This window comes from Artibeus jamaicensis, unplaced genomic scaffold (genome assembly GCF_021234435.1).
Source record: "Artibeus jamaicensis isolate MK-2021 breed Jamaican fruit bat unplaced genomic scaffold, CSHL_Jam_final contig_718, whole genome shotgun sequence".
NCBI classification, from domain to species: Eukaryota; Metazoa; Chordata; class Mammalia; order Chiroptera; family Phyllostomidae; genus Artibeus; species Artibeus jamaicensis.
The window spans coordinates 3,964,156-3,980,155 of NW_026521936.1; the positions used below are offsets into that span (position 1 = coordinate 3,964,156).

Sequence of the window (16,000 nt, forward strand, 5' to 3'; positions counted from 1 at the left end):
TGAAGCTAGGACATTGGAAGTTCACATTCAAACCTCTGTTTATTCTCTCTGCCACAAGGTCTTGGTTACTTTAAGAATCTCTAGAAAAGTCTAAGGATCCCTAGACTTCTGAAAATTCCTTAAAGCAGCCACATCATGCAAGTATTGAGTCTGAAACCAACTTAAAGATCTCATAAGACCAGAGTCACAAAGGCAGATGGAATCACGAAGGGCCTGTGCTGTAATGAGGGAGCAAGCGATCACAACAATACAATTCAGACCACGATGAGTATGAAAGCCTGAGAGCCAGCTAAGAGGAAAACAACAGTTAGATAACAGAACTGTCCAAATGGGATCAAACTTTAGTTCGGTAACCAGGGTTGGAAAGTTTCCAATTCTACAGGGAAAAATACTCTTCAAGGTCCACTTCTTAACCAAGTAAAGCAAGTAACTCAGTGTAAAAGCCTAACACGTTATAGACATCCAAGGATTCAAATTTCCGCTCCCCGATAACCCATCTAGTCAAGTCCCTTAAAGACATGAGGGCCAGAAGGAGGGTGTCCACCAAGGAAAGAAGGACTGGGGACCCAGGAAGCAGTGGCCCCGCAGGCCACTTGCCAGAGGAGCTTCAGGATGACAGCTGAGCACAGGCCTGGAGCCGGACTGGAGAGAAAGGGCAGGGGCAGTGTTCTCATGGGGACACAGGCCCCGGCCTGACCTGCCTGCTGTGACCGAGCTTCCACAGGCGGTGCAGACAACCACCACCACAAGCTGATGGGGAGGTGTGGGTCACCGTTTCCTTTTTGCTATTAAAGACTCCGTGAAAAAATAAGGCGCATGACACTGTTCAGATGTCCGGCAAACATCTCCTGAGCTGTAACCAGCACCGTTCGCTAACTAACGTAGTGGGAGAACTACAAGGGGAGGAGAACGGGAGAAGGCAAGGGATGCATTTTAAGAGCCCAGGGTAGGAGGAACAGGAGGCTTGGAGCAGTAGCCCCAAGCTTCGCCAGTGGAGGGTCAGACAGCAGACACCCTAGACCTGGCAGGCACGGGGTCTGAACTGTGCAGAGGCCCGGAGCAGTGTGAGGCCAGCTATGGGCAGACATGAACGTCAGAGCGTGTCTGAGGTCCCATGGAACTAGACATACAAAAGCAGTCCGCCGGGCAGATGAGGGCAGTGATCTCTGGTGCAGAAGACGACAAACAGGGAGACAGATTCGAGGTGTTTCTCTTCATTCTCAGTACGTTCTCCTGCTTCTCAGATCCCCATGCTGGGATCCTTCACAGCCAAACTCTCCAGGGACTTGGTCTGTGTTCGCTCTCGGACTCGCCAAACCCGGCTGCCACGCCCCATCACCCCTGAGAATGCTTCTGACCCCCCGATGCAGCTGTCCTGTCAGTGTGTGCATCTGACAGCTCTGCACGATTTCGATGTGCGAAACCCACCCACCTCCACCTACCACCAATCCCTCCTGGGACAGAGGCCAGAGCTCCCTGGTGTGGCCTTTTAAGAGCTCTTTGAGGGACGATATCCCCTCCAGAGCGCCACGCCTGGGCGCGGTACACGTGTGTCGTGGGGTAAGCAAACCTCCTCAGCTGGGACCAGGTCTCCCCCCAAGGTAAAACCCCAGAAGCTGGGACACGAAGTGGGAAGTGCTTGCCAGCAGATGCAGGACCCTGGGCAGCCCCGCACTGAGGTCTGGGGAGGAGTGGACGGAGCATGGGGAGCCCTGCGGTCTTCATCCTGACTCTGCCGACAGCGCGAGAGCCCAGCGGAGCACACTGCCCCGGAGCTCAGGACACAGGACAGGCTCCCGGAAAGCAAGAGGCAGCCTACACAGCTTTCCCTGGAGCTTGGCCGAACACCAAGCTGCACATCCAGGAAGCCAAGCAGAGATCCACGACTGGGTAACAGCTCCCGGAGTGTGTTGGTGCGACAACTATCAGAGCCCACGAGACAGGGGAAACATCTGCATCTCAGCCAGTCAGAGAGCAGACCCTGGTGAATGGGGAGAGGGGAGAACCCCCGCAAGCAGGGTTCTCCTGGGGCCACAAGGGCCCTCAGGAAGTGTGATCTGGGGAGCCCCAGCGGGCCCAGGAGACCGGAATGATTTTCACAACCTAAGAGGCTATCCTGGTCACACTCACCCCTCCCGGCAGTGCTCTGCAGAGGCTACCTGACATATACAGTATCATTACAGTGACACCGTAAGGCTGTACCTGTGTGTTTTGTGTTTTAAAAGTCCCTGTGAATTTCTAAAACAAAATATTCTGTATCGATCTGACAAAAAATAAAGTGAAATATTCAATATTTGTTATTATCCCCACATATGACACCAGAAAGCCTAGAAGGGCGCCTCTCAAGGTGAGAGGGTACCCGCAGACGCCTGCCTGCCTCAACAGGGGCTCTCCACTTCGGGAAGGGCACATCCAGACCCCCTGCAACATACAATCGCAAGGCACACGTCCATACTCAAACTACCAGATGCTGACAAAGCATGAAAGCATCTCTCAATGAGGAGCAAGACTAGTAATACAGTGAGAAGTGCCAGATGAATATATACAAAGACTTGATGGGGGGGGAATTTAAAAGAAGTTTAAAACTATAAGATAATAAACTATAAAATGGACCTGAGATTAAAGAATACAGTTACCTGAAAAATCCACTGGACGGGCTTAGAGCAGATTACATACTACAGAACAGCAGTGAGTTTTGAGGAATGTTACAGAAACTATACAAACAGAAGTACAGAGGGAAGAACAGAGTGTCAGCAACCTGGGGAAAATGTTACAGTTTCTCATACATACTCACACACATATACAAACCGGGATTCCAGAAAGTAGGGGAGGGGAAAAAAAAAGAAAAATTTTGAGGAAACAGGGCAATGATTAGCCCAAACTGATTAAACACACCAACCCCCTGACCCAAGCTGCCCTGCAGAACACCTGGCGCACCTGCTGGAGGGCAGAGCAGAGTGAGCGGGGCAGGGCCCCGGGGCGCTGCAGAAGTTCTCCCAGGCAAGAGGCACCAACTGAGCCCCATGCCTTGGAAAGCAACAGTGCCACATACCTTTAAATTAAGTATATGCACTTCCACGTTTGACTGTTTCAAGACAATAGCAGGTAATTACTACAATTTAAGACAACAGATCATAGAGTTAATTTCTTCAGGGAGCACTTAAAATGCAGTACTGAAAACACTGCCACGCATGTACAATTATCCAATAATCGTAAGACTTGGGAGCAGCACGCCACCCAAGTCAAACCCAATTTAAATGCACCGACGTTAAGTCAGTTAAATGGGAGCATATTTACCTTAATACTGACACAGTATGGGTGGTAGCACTGACCACACTGAGAGCAGGCAAGTAGTCTCCCCTCCGCTCCTTGGCCAAAACTGCCACAAACTACACACATATCCTGAAATTAAGCACATGTGAACATATTTAAAATCATTTTTTAAGAATTTATTTATTTATTTTTAGAGAGGGGGGAAGGGACGGAGAGAAACAGCAATGTTTGAGAGAAACAGTAATTGGTTGTCTCTCGCATGCCCCGCCCCCCACCACCAGGGACCTGGCCCACAACCCAGACATGTGCCCTGACTGGGAATTGAACCAGCAACCCTTCAGTCTGCAGGCCAGCGCTCAACCCACTGAGCTACACCAGCCAGGGCATGTGAATATACTTTAAACAGGGCCCTCAGCTAAGAATGTACAGATGTTCTAATTCAGTAATTTTTTAAAAATACCTTCTTAGCTTACACAACTTTAGAGCTAAACATCAGATGACTTCAGTGCACACGAGATAAAGCAGAAATAGGCCAGGAAGAAGTCAAAAGTGGGAAACCACAGATAAGTAAGTTCGAACCTGATGCAAAGTGAACTTGTCACTACTGGAAAACAACACAACTGTATTGTGCATGGAGTTTTCCTCTTCATCCTTATTTGATGAAATGTCGGCAGCAGACACCTACAAAAGGCAAAAAAGATGATCACAGCCAAGTAGAGTTCGTCCCAAGAACGCACAGTAGCTTTAGCATTCAAAAAAGCCAAATGATATAATTCACCGTATCAACAAATTAGCTATAGGATTATCCGTACAAATGCAGGAAAGGTAATTAAAGACTCCAATATCTACTCCCTGCTAAAATGAAAAGAAAAAAAAATCTCAACATATTACAGACAGGAGCTTCCTCAAAACGATTTACAATGTCTCTTAAGAAAAACAACGTAAAACTATAGCTAACACTGTATGTTATGCTAATTCACCACAATCAGAAACAAGGCAAGGTCACCAGATCCCGTCACATCTACCCAACACTATACGGAAGATGATAACAAATGCAATAAAAAGTAGGAGCGAAGGGTCTCCGGGTTGCAAAGACACAAAATTTTCTTTTTGTGCAGACACAATTGTGTATGCACAAAATCCAATGAATGACATCTACAAATGAGCAGCTAGAATACAAGAATTTTCATAACTTTGTAGGATTAAAAAAAAAATCATCGAAAATGAATGCTGTTTCTAGATAATAGCAACCAACAACCACAACAGAACATTAAGGAAACACTACCATTTACAAAGGCATAAAAAATAGGAAAGACTTAGAAATGAACCTGAGAAACGGTGTGAAAGACAGGCGCACCGAAAACATCACTGACAGACAGGGAAGGCCTACAGGAGAGGCACACAGTCCCGGGTGAAAAGGCTCACCCTGGCTAAACTGTCCATTTCCCTCAAGTTCACCTAGAATTTGAATGCAAACTCAATCAAAATCCTGCCAGACTTATTTGTAGAAACTGACAAGTCAGTTCTGTAATTCATACAAAAATATAAAAACGGGGGATTCAATACGTCAAAAACTGTGACCTGTCTTCATACCATGTATAAAAATGAACTGAAATTGGATTTTAAATCTAAATGCAAAACCCAATACCATAAAACTTCTGTAAGAAAACACTAAATATATTTGAAAGTTGTAAGTTATGCAAGTATTTCTCATACTCCAAAAGCAGGACCCATAGAAAAAAATTGTACTTCATCAAAATCAAAGTGTCTGGTCTTCAAACAGCACAATTTAAAAATGGAAAGACAACCCCCGCCCCCAAAAAAAGAATTCAAGAAAATATTTGCAAATTATGCACACGATAGAGAACTTATGCCAGAATATGTAAAGAAATCTCGACTCAGAAAGTTTTAGAACTACTCAATTAAAAAAACATGGGCTAAAGATCTGAAGAGTGACTTCATCTAAGACACAGAGAGAGCAGATAAGCACCTAAAAAGCTGACTGACATCATCAGCCATTAGACAAATGCAAGTAAGACACTATCGACCTGCCTGTTACAGAGGCTCAAGGGAGACTGACCATCCCAAGCACAGGGGAGAACGTGGAAAACACCCCAATCCCACACACCCCACGCACACACACAACACGGCACACCCAACCGGAACAGCAGCCGGCGCTGGGCTTAGAAAGCTCAGCACACACTTACCGTCCCACCCAGCCATCTCGACCCTAGACACTGACCCAGAAAAGAAGGCACAGGTCCACAGAGAGGTGACAGAGAAGTGTGGAGCGGCTCTGCTCCTACCAGTGGAAAAACGGAAGTGCAATCCTGTCCTCGAAAGGTGACCGGACAGGCACACTGTGGCACCGCATAATGTGGGACACTCTTCAGCCACGAAAGCATGCTCGAAGTAAGCACCCCGAGTGAAAGAGATCAGACCAAAAAGCGTAGATCTGCCGCGCAAACTCGACAGAGACGCAGTCGGACCGGGGCGGAGAGGAAGGCCAGGTCTTCAGGGCCTACACAGACTTGGGCGGGTGCGTGGTTCGCCATGTTGATTATGGCGTGGCTCTCAAGGGTGTGTCAGAGCCTCCAAAAGTGTACACTTCTGACATTTGTATTTAGGTCAATTTACCTCAATAAGCCTGTTAATTTGGGGAGGGAACCTACCTTCTTAAAAAAAGGACCAGAATCCATATTTCCTTTAGTAGTAAAAATAAACAATCTCAACTGTCCCCTAAACTTGCCGAATACAGTTTTTACTCATATGTGTCAAGGAGCAAATATTTGCCACTCTTAAAATATATGAAAGATGGTCACGAAACCCTCCATGCTCAATTTAGATTTCAGACCAATCAATCTGCAACATCTCTAGTTTCTTCTGTAAACCGCTTTCAACACGGAGAGCCGCTACAACCAAACACGTAAAACACCAAGAGGATGTTTTCAAACAAATAAAAACAGGACAGGAATTTGCGCCTTTTTTAAATGAAAGAAAATATATTACATTTGGGTTTAGGAGAGGGCTGGTATAGACAGCACAGAGTCTGAGAGGAAGGAAAGAAAAAAAAGGACAAAGTAGAAAACCTAACCAGAAGTGTTCGGTTTTCTTGAAAGCAAAGTAGAGATCTAATAAAGCATAAATTTTAGCAACCAAATACTTTGCCACCTACAAGGGCACCATCGTCAGCAGGAATGACAAGGAAGTGTGACTTACCCCAGGCAGCATGACTGCCCCTACACCGCTCTTCAACTTGGACCGGCCTCTGCCGCCCCTGCCGGCTAGCCCGGCGCCCCGAGGCCTCCGCTTCCCTGGGAAGCCCGACCCACGGCCCTACACAACAGAGAAGGAAAAGTCAGCGTTCTGAACAAGCCCCAAAGCATCTGAAACCCACAATGAGGTCAAACATCTTATTGAATGTTACACACATAGCTGCTTCTTGCTTTTATCCAGATGAGACACATATTGAGACAAGGTTATTATTTGTGTCTTTCAACACGTATTCTGGGACGTCAAAATACTGTACCTACATATGTGATGCCTGTAACCTAGAAGCAAACTTTGAGTCCAGGGTTGTGGGTGCCCTACACCAGCAAACCCTGGCCTGATCGATCCCTTTCTTTGTCCTGCATTCCAGGTGGCGAGGACGTCCACGGCCCACCCAGGCACCTCCACATGCCACATCTCGTGTTCGGTACACGGGAAGGATAAGGAACCACCCGGGCCAGCTGGTCTCTCGGCAGCTCTAGGACGAACATGGCTGGAGTACTTCCTGTGGGCGGCTCTAAGCTTGCTTCCCTCTCCTCAATCCTGCCAGGTCAGTCCTGTTTGATTCCCCCCTTTCAGGGGTCACTTCCCCAAAGTCTGGGAGCTAGCTAGTCTGGGTCTGAACCACTATCCCGAGCTGCTCCGTTGCACGAGAGCAGATTTTTGCTATTACACAGTAGTATTTCTCCTCGCCATTAACACTATCAATTTTGATTATTTGACAGTTGTATTAACTGAACGTGTGCCTCATTCTACCCTAGTAATGAGAGGGCAATTTATCTATAGATAGGAAAACTGGTAAAAGGCCAGCTCTGAATCATCTAGATAATTACTTAAAATGAAAATAATTTAGCTGAATTTTTACCAAACACAAGAAAGACTCTAAAGGAAAACATTAAATTCCTTGATATTTTAACAAATAAGCACTGGGGTTATTTCTAGTGTTTTGTTTTCTTTTTTACTGTTTTATTCAGACTTATTTATTACAACCTAAAAAAAAAAAAACCCAAAACATGGCATCTACATATCCTTACACATTTAAAATTATTAAATTTACTCAGGAAAATCCTTTGGTACTCTTTCCCTAACGAGTTAATAGGAGGTCTTATGTTCGACCGAGGTCACTAACCCCAATGTCAAACTCTGAACTTCGTCGCCCGTTCGGCAGAAGGGTTTCCGAGTGAGCAATGATCACGCAGTGAGCACAGACACACACGAGTAGGGGAACCGAAGAGCCCGTCTTCCTTCAGTTCCAACTGACAGGCCATCTTCCCGCTCTTGGCTGCCTCTCCTCTCCGAGACTGCTGTACTGCTCTCCTAGCCTCTCTGAACCAGGCCCTGTAAGGCTGAACTGGCCAGTTTCTCCTCTTTTTTTGGTAATCGGTATTAAAGACTTCTTAAGTCGGTGATTAAATCAAGACTATAAAAATCTCACAATTTATTTTTCCCCCAGCATCCAATGACAAAGATAAGTGAAAATTGGTGGCATTTGCTTTGAAACTGTCAAATAAGTCATCTTTTATACTCTTAAAACACAGATTAATACTTCCCGCATCTTGCATGACATCAGCATGTCATGCACGTTCCTCCAATGAAGACGGAAAACGAGGAAGCGGCATCTGTAACTCCTTTCACAGCCTTGATTAGTCTACATGAAACACGCTTACTCCAGCATTACACTGAATGCACAAAGTGAAGAAAAATTGTGCTCTCTAGTCAGTAAAATCTTTCCACTTTTCAGATGATTAACAACTCTTCAAATTAAGTTTCTGCCCTCTGAAATGCCTGGGACTCTGAAGCTCACATCAAGGACTAAGCGCGCCCCGCCCCAAGTGGTGGGACGAGAGGCTCTGCAGTTCTGAGGCTAACAGACGGGAATCTGCTGCAACCCTGGGGCTTCTTCCCAGTGTACTAGTGCCTCGACAGCTTGGTGCGGTTTTTCTTTTGTTCTTTTCTAAGCAACAAAATTTTATGCTATCATGAATACATAACCAAGCCCTTAATTACTCCATAGCCTGTGTGACAAGGATTTCCCCCCCATACTGTTAATTACCACATAAAAGGGAGCAACCATTAAAAAAGGGCATTAAAAATTTACACCGAAAAGCAGGCATGTAAAACTGCTATTTAATTTCCTCCTGATCCAGACTGTTAAATGCAAGCATGTTGCTTCTTCATGTTAAAAATTTTAGGTTAAAAACATGGCTCTCAAAGCTGAACTGTTTGGACAAGGTTCAACTCCAACTTCTACTCAGCTAAACCCAGAAAGAAACGACACATGAATGTAAATGCAATTTTATTTACCACTTTGATGCTCCAAATGGCACTGCCAGGAAGCTGCCTGGGTTTAAAAATTTCCCGACCTTCTGAAATGTCTGGGGCCCAGGAAGGTGGGCTCACTGTATTATGGGTACTCCAAGCCCCCTAGGATATGGCAGGTGAGAAAATAGATGTGTAAAACGCAGCAACATAAAATGTCAAAGCCAGCAACTAAGGAATTTTAGAACAGCAAAAACAAATGCAGACGCGTGGAAATTTAGGACAAATTGCTTCCAGTTAGAAAAATAAAGCCAGCACTTACAGTGATGTTATACTTAAATGTTTGCAGCTACAATTTACATTAAATGTTTTATTCTGGCCGAAACACCAAAACTTATGACATCAACAAGGACTTATGAACTACAATTATAACATCAAATATAAATAAAAGTCAATCAAACTAAAATTATAAGAAACTCTTTAGGGATTCCTTTCTTCTAGCAACTATCACTCCGCTGGAAAGGAGAGAACGGATAACCTTAGAGAATACTATGCAGACCTTCTGCTGTGAGCAACCAATCCAGCAGGCCAAACGTGGGATAAGCAACGTGAGCAATCAACAGATACATTCGCTTTCCATAGTGGAAATTAGTTACTGTGTGACCTTCAGATGGAAACACCATTAAAATCTGAGCATTTGATTTTACTGTTCCTTCAGTGACAGTTAGTCGTTGGTTTTGGTTTTCAGTTAGGGGACTATATATGTAGATTATATCCAAGGGATTAATTTGAGAAGTGAAAAATGTGAAAGCAATTGTCCTAAATTTGCAAATTACAATGCCTAAAGTACTAGATTATTTATACAAGAAATAGTATCTTATTACAATAGTTAAAATAAAACTGTAACATTTTACTTCCAAGTAACCACATCAAGCAATAACCTGAGCTAATCAGATGAAGACACTAAGAGGCATGAAGAAAAATGTTTACTCCACATAAATAACATTTTAAAGGAAAACACAAAACAAATGTCAAACCCATTAGGAACCCATTAGGAATTATGTAATTCAAGAATGCACACTATAAATTTTACCAATTAAATGACTAAAGCTTAATACAAGAAACACAGTACTTACCAGGTTTCCAGAGTATCATCAAACCAACATGTAGTAGCCTATTAATTGTATAAAAATACCACTGGGATTTTAAATAATCAACCAAAAAGCAGTGCTTAACTACCCTTTGTGGAGCAGACAGTTAAAGGAGTAGCAGTAATTAAGGAAAAACCACACAAGGGAGAGACCTGCTGCACTTTCAATTGGCCCGCCTACCCCGCCTCAAGCTCAGCTAGTGGTTGTGAGGGGCTCACTGGGTCCCCAAAAGGACCAAGTTGCACACACACCTGTCTTCTTCCCTACTGTGTGCCTAGCATCTTCCGTGACCTCTTTGCCCCCGAAAGTCCTTCCTCCATTCTTCTTTTACTCCAATGCTCAACATCCACACACAGCTCTGCTGGGCTCAGAGCAGTGCCCCCAACCAACCCCACCCCACCCCACCCCATTCCATCTTGAACTTTGTCCTTCCCTCTGACCCTCCTCGGCAGTCAGGCCAACTCTTCCTCCCCCTGCCCTCCAAAGCCTGGACAACCCCCCTCCTATACGCAGTCTCACCCCAAATGGGACTGTCTACAATGAGGGCTGTAAACACCCTCTTGGATGAACATCCCCCAAATTCACACTCTGAGAGGACCAAGCTGGTAAGATTTTCAATTTCCTTTGTAGCATTTCCACTTTGTCTCACAAAGCCGCTCAGGTTTACCGTGTCTAGTCCTTCCCTTAGCCTGTCCAGTCTGCTCATCTGACCGGCCTTCGGAAGTAAGTGCACTGGGAGGCCCGGGTGCACTCCCTTCCTCCTCTCTCTCCAGTCCTCTGCCCCGCCCTTCCTTCACTCCACACCACTGGTCAGCTTGGCTCCTTTTATCCGTCCTGTCTCAGGTCACTCTGCTGCTTCTCCCCTCCATCGCCCTCCAGTTGGGGCTGCCAGCACCATGCCTAACTCCACCAGGCCTCCGCCCCTGCAGCCTCTTCCCTGCCTGCATGTCTTCAAGCCTTTCTCCTTGCAGAGGCCACAACTTCTCCAAAACGTAAATGTGACCAGGCCAGCCACTGCCGTTCCAACCCCCTGCCCAATTCTCAGTACACTTCAGGCCCAACCTCACCGTCACTCCCTCTCCAGCCTGAGCCTGTGGCGCCCTCTGCTGCTGGCATGCCCTTACCCTTCCAACCTGCCCAGCTCCTCCCTGAGCAGAGCCCTGCTGACTGAGAGCAACTCTGTCCGATGGCTGCCTCTGTCTTCCAATCCCTCATGTAGCCTTACTACCTGCTCGTCAGAGCCCAATCCTCACCGCTGCAGTGAGGCGTCATCTCCCTCACCACACCCTTCGCATCATCTCACCGACCAGTTTGGGCTCACACATTCTGTTGTTTATAATTATTCCCTGGTAGAGTGTGGGGACGAGAGGTATCCGAACAGTCTTCAGTGTTTCCACTGGTTTTTCCCTAACCATATCTGGCTGTAATGTCCATCCTACATTCCTTTCAGTAGACCGTTAATGTTATGTCAGTAGGCAGCCCTTAAAACATACCATAAAAAGTTGTATTCGAAGATAATGTTACGTTATTCATCATAATTTAACTTAGCTTTGATGCCAAAACTCTATCTCATTTTAAAAAGCATTCATACTTCATAAAATATGGATGGGCAAAGTGAAGGGTTCTATAGATCAAAATGTTTGGATGTCATTTCAGGGATAATTAGAAAGCCACTCAGCCGCTATGAAGAACTTATATAATAAAAGCTTGGGTAATTACATTATGAATTTTAATAAGTATATTATCAAACGACACTGGAAGATGGATTGTGTGCAATTTTATAAGAACAGGAAGAAAAATTATGATATACTTAGATATTATGACAAAGGAGAAATTACCTAGTATATTCTTTAGACCTTAAAACTAAAATATAGCTGTAATTATTAACTTTAGTTATAAATTGTCCTTCAGATCTCATCTTAGATCAAAGACAACACACATCATTCACACAGGAAGTTAGCGCCCCCCTCTGACTGCAACATGATTTACATCATTGTCGCACTTTAACTTAAGCTGAATTTACTTACTACACTTGTATGTAATTGTTGCCATTGGAGTATAAGCTTGATGAGATGATACCATGCTCTTTCTGTTCACTGCTACATTAATCATTCTGTTTAGCAATTACTGAACATCCTTTTTTTCCTACTGAACATTCATTACCTTTTCTGCATGCATAAATGTATCAGTAAAGCTTGTAGTATATGAAACATACTAATTCACCCACCAGTTACTGGCTAGCATCTTGGATTTCCTCGCCTATAAAAAAAATTAATCTACCCAGTGCACTGTTATTCTTTACCAAGTATCTACAAAATGAATTAAAAGCAAAAGAATTCAAAACATACACAACAGGACTCTAAGTTGTAAAAAAAAAAGCTAACAGGTTGAAAATATAGTGATTTGTTGCTATGACTAATAGTTTTGTTATAATTTAAAATAATGTGTCCCAAGATCACCTGGAGGAAGTAGAATATTTCTATTTCAACCCTTAAAAATAGTGAAAGAACAGCAACATCCTCGGTTAATCAATTGTAGATTTGTTCAATATTTGCTTTAATTTCATCAATAGTTCTGGAACGTAAGTTCTCATATTTAAAAAAATGCTTTGCCTCACACTGTCCTTGAACGCAGTTTGTCTAAAACCAGATCTAGAACACTTAGCGTGACAACTTAGCGTGACAAGTAAACAGAAAATATCTTACCCATCATGTTTATGTAGCTCCAACGCTAAAAGGTGTGGGGTTAAATAAACACTGAAATTCACTGCACTACTCCCTCTCAGTGACTGGGGTGCCTGGGACACTGTGCCCCAGACACAAGGCCTGTGTGTGCCCGCTGGGCACCCCTGGCTTCCCTCCCACGAACTCCACCTCCAGAAGGCGTGGTCTCCTGAACAGCTGTCCCTCTACTGAAAGCTTTCAGCTTTTCTCTGTTTCTAATTAAAATATTCACTTCACTTCTAAGTGAATTCCTGGAAAAGCTCACATAGTATTAGCGTATGGTTAAGATAAAGATGGGACCATTGTGAAATGGAATTTTAATGAAACACATGGTTCTTTGGTCAGGGTGCCATTCACTACACTGGTAAAGACCATAGAGCTTATGACATTCAACAAAACACAGAAATGACAGTGACACCAACAATTAAAATAAGATAGAAGCCAAAGAACCTTACTGAATCACAGGAACTGCTATGAAAATCCATCTCATCCCATAGCCAGTCCCCGCAGCCAAGAATATGGAAAATACTAAATAAAACCAAAACTCTAAAACGGGAATGCCTAACACTGAATAAACTCATGTAACAGAGCAGCGGACGTCAGGACTCCCAGTACACCAAAGTGCGCACTCCTCTCTGGACGCCTTGCGATCCCAGCACCTCAGCGGTGACTTAAACAGTGGAAGCGCTGCTGTGCCCTGTGCAACGCACCCTCCACACAGGCCAGTGTGGCAGGCAGCCAGGCTCACCAGGTGCAGGGTGCCGGCCGCTGGCTGCACGACCATACCCTAGAGAATGGGGAGGTAAGATATGGCGTATGAAACGCTTCTGAGACTAGTGCAGGGCATGAAGGCACAGCGAGACATGACAGCTGCACAGAGAGAAGGCCCACCAGGCCCAGGGGTGACAGAGGGCTGGGCAGAAGTAATAGCAAGTAACAGGACATGGCTCATGTAAAATGGGATAAACCTGGAAAATAAACAGAAACAACACACACACACAAGCACCTTTGGAACACAGGTCAACAGAAATATAATCCTAATGGTTTCTCAGTTGGAAGAGAAGTCTCTCAATAAGGAGAAATACTGTAAAATTTAACAGGACCATGTATGATGCAATTATCCTTAAAGAATGAAAATTATATGAACCAAAATTAAATTTGAGAACCAAATCTCCATTGCTAAAATCTTTTCAGAGCCAAACGACATAATTATTATACAACTATTTAAAAAAATTAAAAAAAAAAAACAAAAAAAAACAAGAGAAGACTAGGGAACAGGAAAATGTTTGAAAATAAAAATCTCCCTTGGTATAACTGTAATGTGCTGTCTTTAGAGAATGAAAATATATCTGGACATTATTTGGAGAAGACTAATTCTCACATTACTTTAAAATATAATTTTATTTTTTCTACTGATCTTACAGTTCCACAATTGGATGGTCAAGATATTATTTCTATAAAAAGTAGAACTTTTAATCAGTTCACGTCATGAGACGTGAAACTCCAAATTAGTATTTGTGATTGCATTGTTTGATATCTGGCCATCTTATAAAAACTTCAGAAAGTAGGAATCTGGCAGAACAAGTAAATTTTAGGTACAATATCTTCGCTTTGCACATAGCTTCACTAAAATCCCAGTTAAAAACAACTGCAACTTACCCTGAAGGGGTAAAGCCCACATTTACCTGAAACAGTCCCAGGAGGAAGTGCCTTTACTTCTAAGGATCCACAAGGCAATCCTAACGTTTTTTCTAAAACTACTGGTGTAAGTCCTACCTTGAAATGTTACACCACTGTACCTAATATTTTACTTTTTTAAAGACTTTACTACTGTGTCACAGAACCTAAAAAAAAAATTGTGTTTCTAATGAAACTATCATCATATAGGTTACATTTGTATGTCACAACAGAGCTGAAATGACAGATAAGATCATTTCAGGTTTCAAACAGCATTAAAATAATAAAAAATAATAATAAAAGGCCAAATAACCTAAGTCAGCACTACATGTACATTCTGCCTGAAGACTAAAAACAGTGCCCCCAACCAAAACCACATGTACACCTTGCATTACGGAAGTGGACCAACATCACTAAGGCTGCCGTACCTGTTTGGACCGAGGCCTGCCGGGAGAAAATTTTCTTTTGGTGATAGCTGGTTTACCCATGCCAATTTTTGGAGTGACGGAGAAATACGTGGTGGGCATGATGCTGCCCACAGAAGCGCTGAGTGCCGAAGGGTAACCGTGCAGCATGTCGTGGGAAGGCAAGTCCGAGGGGCGGGCCGGCGGGGGAGACACGTGGGCCTTGCTTCTGTCTGGTGCTGAGGGGACTGCCGGCTCCATCTCTGGTGGCAGCTTCACAGGCTTGTCTCGGCTTAAACCACCCTTCACACAGCTCTCAACTGCAGGAGTCGTTTCGAAGTCCATAAAGGCAGTGGAAGATTTGGGATTTTCTTTCTTTTCCGTTTCTTCTCGCACTCTCTCTCCAGGCGACTGTTTCTCAGGACAGAAGGAAGAACGCTCCTCACACGGGCACACTCGGGTTTCGGGAGGAACGGCGACAGGGTCAATGACCACTTTTGGAGGCCTTGGCTCTCCAGTGGAGGCCATTGGTCCAGGCTCCTCTAACGACTGAAGCCCCTCTTGCATGGTGACTGGGTGGGCAAGGACCTGGGCGTCTTCCGTCACTTCCATTTTGTGTTCATTTTGATCTTCATCACGAGTAAGTGTTGCTTTAGAAGATGTTTCCACTGGGTAATTATCAACTGCATGTGAGATCTGACTTTCCAATTCAGGATGCATTTTATCTTGAGATGATTCTATAAAATTTGAAATATCTGTTATGTTAATGTAGATACAGATTTCTAAATTTCTAATTCTGAGTAGGTGTAAGACATTAATGCATTAAATGTCTATAGCTTTGCGGCTTAAAAATAATCAGCTTTAAAAAAAACTGAAATAATGATTGGCTTAGACAGAAATCAGCCACAAGACTTCCAGCCAAGATGGAAGTGTAGGTGGAAACACTGTGCCTCCTCACACAAACAAGTTTAAAGACAACAAAGTTTCAGTAACAAAAACACAGCCAAAACACAGAAAATTGAACTGTACGGAAGTCTGACAACAACGAACCATAGCCCTGGCTGGTATAGCTCAGTAGATTGAGCACGGGCCTGCGAACCAAAGGATCCAGGTTCGATTCCCTGTCAGGCACATGCCTGGGTTGCAGTCCAGTTCCCAGCAGGGAATACACCATAAGCAACCATACACTGATATTTCTCTCCTTCTCTCCTTCCCTTCCCTACTAAAGATAAATAAATGAAAA

At 44.1% G+C, this 16,000-nt stretch overlaps 1 protein-coding gene across 16 annotated transcripts in view; it reads right to left on the bottom strand.

Moving 5' to 3' along the window:
• KMT2C (lysine methyltransferase 2C) overlaps positions 1-16,000 on the bottom strand; it is a 206,999-nt gene that overhangs the window by 59,799 nt on the left and 131,200 nt on the right. For all 16 annotated transcript variants that reach the window (XM_053671829.1, XM_053671828.1, XM_053671827.1 and 13 more), the window contains 5 exons: positions 14,782-15,494; positions 8,848-8,967; positions 6,493-6,609; positions 3,853-3,954; positions 3,298-3,402 (listed from right to left, as the gene is read on the bottom strand). In XM_053671829.1, coding sequence (XP_053527804.1) covers positions 3,298-3,402; positions 3,853-3,954; positions 6,493-6,609; positions 8,848-8,967; positions 14,782-15,494 — 1,157 coding nt within the window. The remainder of the gene's footprint in view (positions 1-3,297; positions 3,403-3,852; positions 3,955-6,492; positions 6,610-8,847; positions 8,968-14,781; positions 15,495-16,000) is intronic.